Source organism: Hypomesus transpacificus, unplaced genomic scaffold (assembly GCF_021917145.1).
Source record: "Hypomesus transpacificus isolate Combined female unplaced genomic scaffold, fHypTra1 scaffold_495, whole genome shotgun sequence".
NCBI lineage: Eukaryota > Metazoa > Chordata > Actinopteri > Osmeriformes > Osmeridae > Hypomesus > Hypomesus transpacificus.
The window spans coordinates 30,001-40,296 of record NW_025814010.1 but is presented as its reverse complement, the minus strand read 5'-3'; the positions used below and the strand labels follow the sequence as shown (position 1 = coordinate 40,296).

The window sequence follows — 10,296 nt, the reverse complement described above, 5'->3', positions numbered from 1 at the left end:
TCCAGGGAACCAGCAACAAGTTTTGCATTTCTGCAACCAATTCCATCCATGAAGCCCTATCCAATCAGAAGCTCGGCAGAGCAGCGCCGAGGGAGGGACCTTCTCTTAAGGTCGTCTGAGATATGGATGGAAATTGAAGGGAAACTGTGGTGAATAGCTTCAAAGCATGCCCTAATCTACCAGCAAGACTACTTGAATCTAAAGTACGATTCCATTTATTTCATTGAATTATATTTTCTAAATAGCCTGTGGTCATCCGAGTTTTCATGTTCTTAAGAAAAATATACATAGGCCTACATATAGCCTACAGCACAACTTTGTATAGGCTGCAAGAACAACATTTGAACGACAAATAAACGACAAAAAGGTACAGGGTATAGACTAAATGTGTTTCTTTATATTTAATAATGTGATAAACGAAGTGAGGCTCATTCAAAGCGGGATGGTAACTAAAGCTTTGGTTAAACAAATGCAGGGCGCATTCACTGCCCCGGAGTTTGTAAACGCACTTTGAACGGCAAATTAACATTCCCATTCAGATTAACTGGATCATTACCATAATTCTGTTTACCTAATAAATGAATCATTCAAAGCCCCATTTGTCTTCTAAGTGAACTAGGATGTCAGAAAAGGAGACTCTACATGACGAAGTAGATCATCTTTCTTCAGAAAAAATATATATTAATGTAATGATGTGAAAGCCTTAGATTAAAAAAAAAAAATAACTGTTAATGTCTTATATCTAGTGTGTTGATGTCTATTTCAAATGGACGAGCACGTGGCAAAGATTTTGGTGGGCTGTATATTATTTGATTTAAAGCCTGTGGAGGGATAACGTTTGCCTGGATCGACAGATACGTCCTGGTTGTGATATATATCGAGATAAAATAGTTCATACCAGTTCCGGGAAATGAAGATATTTTGACCATGCAACCAAACTGTTTAATAGGATAAATAGCCTATGGCTTGTTATGAGAGGGGACAATATGGGAACCGTGATATGGGAGAGAGAGAGAGAAGGGGGGGGGGGGGAAGAGAGGAGACGGAGAGATAAGAGAGAAAGAGATTTTCTGGTCAATTCACACCAAAAGTCCCCCTTAAAGGTCGAGGATCTATTATAATCAATAGCAATCTTTTGAAGCTTTAGAAAACATCCTTGTAATCTAACATTGGAATTTGTAGGGGTTTCAATATGCGAAAGGTAGGCTACATGGACAGTTAACTACAGTTTTATGAATAGTTGAATACATGAGCGATCGTATTTTTCAAGTAGTAGATCGGGTAGATCTAATGAGACCCGTGGTGTTAATTCAAACATCAGACCTGTACGTTTGGCCTTTTTAATAGCCTACTTGGGCTGGTAGGAATTGAAGGAATGTAACACAGAATAGACTAGCATCGTCCACATTATGAAGTCTTTGTCTCATGTCCTACAAAGTAGGCTGACTAAGAACAAATGCAAAGTGAAAACAGAACCGTTGATTTGTAAGCTATAAGGAACATATTTGCTACTTATTTAGGGGTTCCTACTTTGCAGACTAAAACGAAATCAAATGCTTCGATATTAATCAATATTAATCATACAATCTAATGTCCAAATAACTGTTTAGATGCTGAAAATGCACCAACTAGGACTAGTAGGCCTATAACTATCTGCTAATAAAAGTTTAGTTATCAATCTGACTATCAAACAGTCTGATTCTCGGTTAAAACGAACGTCGTGGAATTATTGTGCATGTATGGATGTAGTTTTTACGGTTAAGTACCGATAAGCACATAGAAATAGAAACACCTAGTTACATGCGAGTCCTTTCTTCAAGGCCCCTGTATAGGGTACTATAAAACGTTCCAACTTCTATCAAAAAGACATACTGCCCCCTAGCGGTTAAAGTCAGAACAAGGTAGAATGGTGAGGAGCTTATGAAACACCTGACCGTATCCACTGAGGAAATAAATAACATACACGTTATTAAATATACACATATATTTCATTTAGTATGACAACTGTGTGTATGACAACTGAAAAATAGAGAGATGAAGATAGAGAGGGAGAGAGAGGAGGAGTGAGAGAGTCAGAGGAAGACAAGGAGAGAGAAGCAGAGTAAAGTAGGAGGGAGAGAGAGGCAGAGGGAGAGGCAGAGGGAGAGGCAGAGGCAAAAAGAGAGGTAGACAAGCAGAGATAGAGGGAGACAGGGAAAGAGAGGCATGGAAAGAGAGAGGCAGAGGGAGAGATGTCGGGAGAGGAGAGGGAGAGAGGCAGGGGAGAGGTAAAGAGAGAGGGGGAGACAGAGGTAGGTTGAGAGGCAGGGGGAGAGAGATAGGGAGAGAGGGGCAGGGGAAGAGAGGTAGGGAGAGGGGCAGGGGAAGAGAGGTAGGGAGAGAGGCAGGGGCAGAGAGGTTGGGAGTGAAGGGGTAGAGAGGGAGAGAGAGGGGGAGTGAGGCAGGGAGAGAGGAAGAGAGAGGCAGGGAGAGAGAGGCAGAGAGAGTCGGTGTTATCAGGTTTCCTCCTCCACTCCTCTCAAACAAAGAGTGTTTTTGTCAGAGGTGAACCTTGCCTGCATTCAAGCACAGACCTGTCATTTCATACCACTAAATGGTTCGGGTATTATATCATTAACTCATTTAGAAGTGCTTTTTTCATTGCGAAAGCGTTTGGGAAACCCCCTTTGACTATTAAACCCTTGTTCGGTACACGGCATGATCATACAGGGATGCTGAACTATTCTCACTGCATTGGCTGCAGTTTACAGTTGTTTTGTGTTTCAGAGAATATGGCCGGACTGGTGGATAGGCCAGAGGGCTTTGGGCAGATGGGGGGGGGGCTAAAGGGGCGAGGGGGCGAGGGGACGTGCTCAGGGCACACATCACTGCAGCTGACAGGATGTTTTGTGAAGGAGGAGAGAGCAGGAGAGGGACACAGAGGTGAGAATGAGAGCATGGAAGAGAGAGGCACAGAGAGAGAGAGACAGAGAGAGATGAAATAAAGAAGAGATCAAAAGAAAGAGGCATAGAGAATACGAGAGAGATCTACCCTGATAGGGTAGCACATGGAGTTTGCAGTGGGGACACTGCGATGAACAGTGTCTGGTGTACAAACTATTTCAGAACATGTCTGGGGCCTCTGCACACCCTAGGACTTGGACTTCACTACGTTCAACACTTCAGAGTCTCCCACCAGAAAACACAATGTCCTCCCTAGCAGGGTCAGCTGCTGAAAGCAGAGTTACTGTGTGAGCAGCAGGGAGGAAAAATCCCTGATAACTCCTGGCACTACAGCTGAGTATTGACGGAATTGTTGTTTGGAATTTATCCCAAACAAACACAAACGTAAACGGGCACATTTTAGAAAAGCAAACTGCTGGTTTGGTCTCCTTTCACCCCTGGAGAGTCAACAGAAATGATGCGTTGACCTCCGTCGGTAGGATCGCCACCAACCAGCCCCGGACGACGGCCAGTCCAGAGGCCTCTCTCTAACTGTCACCATGCTCCTCTTCCCCACTGTGATTTACTCGTCAATTTGTCTCAATATTCAGCTCAGTAAGACAAGCAAGCAGAAGTGATCGTCCGTCCCCCTCTCTCCTTAACTCATGGTGTTAACACCGCTCTTCCTTGGACAGACATATTACCGGAGGGTAGGGTGGTGAAGCGTAGGGCTGAAAGAGACAGTTCCTTCCCTTGTTAGGGGAGGGCGTCCTGTGACACGGGCCCTGCGTGCCTCGCTTCTCTCTGCCCTGGGTCTGTCAGTCAACAGGGCCATCTCAGCACACAGGGTCAGGGAGGTTAAGCAGCATCTGTCATCCAGAGGAACGCCATTGTGTCGGGGGAAGGGAGGCCCAGAGACCCCCTCCCTCCTCTTTGTCTGGCTGACGGGTTCCCCACCTCTTCCCCCCTCTTCCGAGCACAACAGGAAGGACTCTGAAGAATCTCTGGGGCTCGGCTCGGCCCAGCTCGGAAGACCAGGAAACACTCTGACATCACGGCCGTCCAAACCGGGGCCAAAAATAACTCGCCACCCTTCCAAGACCTGTGGCCCCTGGACAAATGGGGCCCCTGGGGGGGTCACACGCAAGGGGCGGCCGAGGCGGCTCCAGCCTCGTGCAGGCGTTTTCTGTGTCTCTGCCCGCCCCCCCCCCCCCCCCCCGCATGAGATGCGTCGCAAGCGTTCTGTAGCCTCACCCTGCCAAACACACACAGCCCCAAGACTCTGCATTACCTGGTTCCTCGGTAAAAATAGTTTTTTTTTTTTTACTACATTTTAATGGCTACTTGTTAAAATCCTGAGCAGATAAGCACTCACACGCACAACTACATGAACGTTGTTCACCCCCCCTCCCCCTTCCTCCAGTATCCTTTTTAAGAGGCAGTGAGTCCACACACACACACACAACACGCCCAATATCCATGTGTGTGTGCGTGGCGCCTCAGAACAGGCTGTGTGTGGGCGACTGCTCATCTCCCGTTATAGCAGCACTATCGTTCGCCTGTTCTGGGGCAGATATGACCTGTTTCCGAGCACCATGTGACCGCTCTCCACAAACAAGAATAAAACAGCGGATATCTCAGCCCGCAGACTGGCAGCTCTTCCGGCTCCGAGGAACTGAGTGTGTTGTTTTTGGTTTGACCTCCGCGACCTCCAGGAGACGGGACCGTCTTAGGCCTCTGAAGGGAAGTGTGCGTGTGCGAGAATTTGGACGAGTCTCCTACTTCGGGACAGGTCGTCTTGTTAACTATCTCAGCGAAATCTATTTTTTATGTCAATCTTTTTTTCTTTTTCTGGAAGATCAAGTGATAGTAGATCATGGCTGGACAGTTCGACACGACTTTACAAAAACTTGCTTCTCGTGCCAAGAGGTGTTTGACTCAATGTGACACCGCTGGCAAAGCTACAGAGCATCCTGTCATAGTTTGGGGAAGGGGAGAGAGTGAAAGGGAGGGGGAGAGAGAAAGTGAAAGAGAATGAGAAAAACCTTGAAGATTCATGAGGCGCTAGGATCGTAGATGGGTCAAAGTTCATGTCAGCTCAGGTAAACTCAAAAAAAAGTTGAAACACAAAAAGGAACAGCAGGCAAACTTTTTGTATGTTGAATTTATTAGATATTTAAGTAAACCTTTCAAAAGCACAAAAAAAAAATATTCTACTGAAGGAAAAGGCACAACATTTCATCCATTCACTACCACATCCCCTGAATTTCGACAGATGATCAGAAACAATTAAAAGCTCGTCTTTTAGAAAATTTGAAAACAGATTTCTGAAATCATGATCAGGCTATACGTTTTCTTCTTGGGAAGACTACCTCCTCTCTTACCCACCACTTGTCAATCAATCACCGTCCCTACAGATGAACAGATCATTTTTCATACATGTCCGATTCAATACTAGGCTTTAGATCGATACCTTAAAACACTGATCAAACCAGGGGAACATTTTCTTTCTTTCTACTACATCACATCATCTGGGACACCACCACTGTCTGAAGTCTGTCGTTCAGGCAACTGGAGTCTCCCATCTCTTGTTTTGGCTACGTTCGCCAGATGTAGACCTCCTAACTGCTGGTATGTCTGTATGTGCCGCCCCTGAGCTGAGTCAGAGCTGGATGCCTGAGAACACGGTCACATGATCCCTTCATACTCAGAGAACACGGTCACGTGATCCCTTCATACTCAGAGAACACGGTCACGTGATCCCTTCATACTCAGAGAACACGGTCACGTGATCCCTTCATACTCAGAGAACACGGTCACATGATCCCTTCATACTCTGAGACCATGGTCACGTGATCCCTTCATACTCAGAGACCATGGTCACGTGATCCCTTCATACTCTTCGGGTGAGGGTTGAAACCGTCACTGCAGAACCTTGCGTTCCTCCGCGATGCTTGGCACAGTACAAAAATATATCGTTTTAGACGGCATTAGTCGAGAGCTCTTGGTGAAAGCTTCTCAATACAAAACAATCGGTGTGCTACAGGAGTGTCCGTTTAGAGACATGACTGAGGTATGGGTGACGGACTGGAACACACACACACAGATCCTCAAACTCACACATGCCAACACTGATCCAAGAGCACGCTTTCTTTCCAACACCCACATGCCTATACAGACAACCTCCACACAGACTCACAGAGTCACTGGTACAGTATACACGAGCCCAACATCACTGAACAACATCCGGCCCCAAAGCCCAACTCCACATGTGCACCGGCAACACTGTGCGGTAAAGGGAACAAAAAGGAGAAGAAGGAGAAGGATCAGGTGAGCCCTGGAATCTTTCATTAGGCAGGTTGGGAAGATGTTGGGTGTCAGCGTCTTCAAGTCGACAACAGAGCGGGTTTGTTAGCCTGGGTGCCGATTCATATCTTGTCTCGATGTTAAGTGAATTACAGATGAATGGATCCACGCAAGCGTCGTGCACCAGAACCCTAGAAACCCAGAACACCGGGGGAACTGGACCCAGGCAGAAGCTGCTGCATGAGTGAGGAGCGGGGGGGGGAAGTAAACAGACTATGAAACGCCTCACGTTTTTTCATCCATTAGAGATCTTTTCATGGACAGGGTCCTGAATGGAGCAGATCTCAGAGAGAGAGAGAGAGAGAGAGAGAGAGAGAGGAAGGTGTGTGTGTAGGTAACACCTATACGGAGAAAATGAAAGGTGTGTGTAGGTGACCCCTGGTAAGAGTGTGTGTGTGTGTGTCCCAGACAGACAGACATACATACAGACGGGAGGTAGAGCTGTGGATGCACAGTATATGTGCTGTATACAGTAAGGCACAGCAGGGGGCAGGACATGACTGGACCAGGGGGAGGGAGAGCTTCCTCTGGGCTGGGGGGTGATGAGTGAGGGTTCGCTGGGTGGAAAGGGGGGGGGGGGGGGTAAGGTTCCCCTGTGAGGGGTTGAGGTGTGATGGGTGAAGGGCCTCGGGAGGGGGAGAGGGGCCCTGGGAGGGGGAGAGGGGGTGAGGGGCCCTGGGAGGGGGAGAGGGGGTGAGGGGCCCTGGGAGGGGGAGAGGGGGTGAGGGGCCCTGGGAGGGGGAGAGGGGGTGAGGGGCCCTGGGAGGGGGAGAGGGGCCCTGGGAGGGGGAGAGGGGCCCTGGGAGGGGGTGAGGGGCCCTGGGAGGGGGGTGAGGGGGTGAGGGGCCCTGGGAGGGGGAGAGGGGCCCTGGGAGGGGGAGAGGGGCCCTGGGAGGGGGTGAGGGGCCCTGGGAGGGGGTGAGGGGGTGAGGGGCCCTGGGAGGGGGAGAGGGGCCCTAGGCACGGGGGCGGGAGGTAGATGGTGAGGTGAGCAGAGCGGATCGTGACAGAAAACGGCAGGGTGTGAGCACCATCTGCGAGTGTTTTTCCACACGGCTTTTCTCCAGGGCGGATTCTCTCCTGGGACATTCGTTAGAGGAGGAGGAGCCAGGTGTGTGTGTGTGTGTGTGTCAGGGTGCGTGTCAGGGAGTGTGTGTGTGTGCGTGTCAGGGAGTGTGTGGAGGGAAAACTGTCAAGTGCTGGAAACCCTCTAAACACTCGGAAGCCCAGGTATCTTGGGTTAGGGGAGCCTGTACGGATCTGCCCAGCGTGAGCTGCAGAAACACCTGTCACCTGAAAGGCATCCACACCTGTGTGTGTGTGTGTGTGCGTTGATGTGCTTCGCTGCTCAGGTGTCTGAGAGACTGTGTGTGTGTGTGTTTGTGTGAATTTGCATGAGGGACTGGAGAGAGTAGACCTGTATGGACAGGTGACAGCAGAACTGTGAGGGCTAATAGGACACAGTGCTGGGAGAGGGGGAGGGAGGGAGGACAGAGGGGGAGAGGGGGAGGGAGGGAGGACAGAGGGGGAGGGAGAGAGGACAGAGGGAGGGAGGGAGGGAGGGAGGACAGAGGGGGAGGGAGGGAGGACGGAGGGGAAAAAAGGGAGAGAGAGATTTCAAAGGGGCACAGACGCCAAGTGTGTTAGTAATCTCTTAATGACGGCTGTGGCAGGAAGAGACATGAAAATGAGGAGAGAGATGTTCACAGCAGAGGAGGTGAACACTGACACAGCTGGGAGGAGCGGGGGAGGGGGAGGGAGGCCAGGGAGGCCATTGTCTTGAGAGGAATGATCGACATTAAAGAACACAAAAAGCAAGAAAATAAAAATAAAAGAAGCAAATCGGCAAAAACAGACTAGAACTGAGGGAGATTCCTCTCAAGAAATGGAATAACAAAATACTTGGTCCAACACCTGCCGCGATGGAATCACGCCAATTAAACACTGAAATATTCGTCTCGATCACGACACCAGCTCTTCTAAACTGCTCGTGGTCCTGACGGTGAAGTCATCCGGCCAATAGGAGCCCAGCGGAAATGCCTCTAACCCTCAGCTAGGCCCGAGTCACTTCCTACAAATCAATTCCCTCTGAGGCTAGGGTGTCTGTGATTGGTGGAGGGGTGGTGATAGGGAGGATGTTTTTAGTGATCGTTTTGCGGGCGGTGGCACCCCCCCCTCCCTTCCCTGAGCGCCCGGGGGGGGTAGGGGGGGCGCCCAGGAAGTCTGCGTCGCACTCGTCGTCATGGTGATCCTTGTCGTAGTTGTTGTCGCGTTTTGAATTATCCTTCCGTTGTCATTCGTCGTTGGCAGCACTGGTTCCTCTGACTTGGCCGTGTTTGCGGAGCTGTGGGGGGGGGGGGGGAGAGGAAAACAAAGGGGCGGTTAGCTGTACCCGGACCAGACAAGTGAGGACAGGTTGTGTGAGGGCATGCGTCAGGAGGTGGAACACTGAAGAGGTGAAAGGCAGCTTGCTAGTGAGAGAGAGGGCGAGCGAGCTCGGCTGAGACTCACCGTTCTCCCATCCACACAGGTAGAGAGAGCTCAGCTCATCTCCACCACCTCATAAGAAGAATCGGGTGAAAATCTAAACATAACACGGGGGGGGGGGGGGGGAATACGAGTTCTCTCTCTGGAGAAGGCACGAGGAATAGGCTCCTTATCCACCCCCTTGTTTTTCTCCAGGAGAGATAAAGGCATTAGTTTCAGGTTCTAGAACCCAGAGGCAGATGGCTTTAGAAAGTCAATTAGTGTCTGGATCTGATAGCAGACTACCTTAATGGAACAGTTCAAGCAACACCAGCCCTAAACAGAGGAAGACAGATCTGATGAAACAGCACCAGGATTCATCCTACCACTTCTCCATCCCTCCCTCCATCCATCCCTCCCTCCCTCCCTCCTTCTCAATCACAACGCCGGCTCTCCCTTTCAACGGCAGAATTCCATTTGTATGTTAATGAGGCAGAGGAAGCCATCTTGAAGAACTCCCACCCCTCCTCCTTCTTCACCCCTAGCCCCCCCCCCCCCTCCCTCCAGTCTAGGCCAGCAGCAGACAGACAGACAGACAGACAGACAGACAGCAGACAGACATGTTAGTGTGTCGGTGCTCCAGCACGGTGTGGCACACTCACTCAGCCCTCCCACACCCAGGAACCAGCACTCCCCCCCACCTTACCTTACCCTACCCTTCATTACCCTACCCTAGCTCCCAATCACAGGCTGCTTTGATCCCCCCCTCCCCCTCCCGCTAGCTCTCTCCAGGGTGGAATAAGAACCACATGGATCACAGGGTGAGCTGGAGGGGTTGGGGGGCTGGAGGTTGCTGGCAGTCCAGGAATGCTCCAGTCTGGCCTACTTCTCGGCCAGTCCAGCCCAGATTCCTCCCTCGTTCTCTCCATGTAGGGCCAGGAGCTCCCAGATGGATGTCTGGAGAGCAGCCAGGAGGGGCCAGTGGCGAGGCCTTGCTGGGAATGTGAGGCCCAGACATGGGAGGGGAACCATGCCAGAGAACCAGAGAACTTCTGTTCTCTCTCTCTCTCCTGTTCTCCGTGGTTATTCCGCAGAGTACAGGTAATATGGAGAGGGAAAGGATTTCTGCGTATGTCTTTGAATGCCGGCCAATCCCCTTTATAAATGGTGTTGTCTTGGTTTGGAGAAAAGGCAGTACAGATGTCTGGCCTCACACTGGGAGACTTGACACGCGTGCGTGCGAACACACACAGACACGCTCGCACACACACACACACACACCGGCTCTGGGAGGTTTTCACCTCGTCAGCAATACACTTAACAACCTGGCAAATGCTTCATATTTCTCTGAGATCCGGTGTTATTGATTAACTACTTCACCCAGAGTTATGTGACAAGAACACACACACACACACTTATCAAACCTTATCATCTGACAAACGCCCCGCGGGGAGTGAAAGCCATGCAACACCGCAGAAACCCCAGAGAGAGCAGAGCCAAGATGGCGGCTGTCGAGTCGGGGGGAAGGGGAGCCAAGATGGC

The 10,296-nt window shown here is 50.2% G+C and overlaps 1 protein-coding gene across 2 annotated transcripts in view; it reads right to left on the bottom strand.

Moving 5' to 3' along the window:
* Positions 1-7,827: 7,827 nt before the first annotated feature.
* Positions 7,828-10,296, bottom strand: part of LOC124465428 (phosphatidylinositol transfer protein beta isoform) — a 15,512-nt gene continuing 13,043 nt past the window's right edge. For both annotated transcript variants that reach the window (XM_047017198.1, XM_047017197.1), the window contains one exon: positions 7,828-8,632. Coding sequence is in view for 1 of the 2 variants with exons in the window: in XM_047017197.1 (XP_046873153.1) it covers positions 8,582-8,632 (51 nt within the window). In the remaining variant the exon portion in view is untranslated. The remainder of the gene's footprint in view (positions 8,633-10,296) is intronic.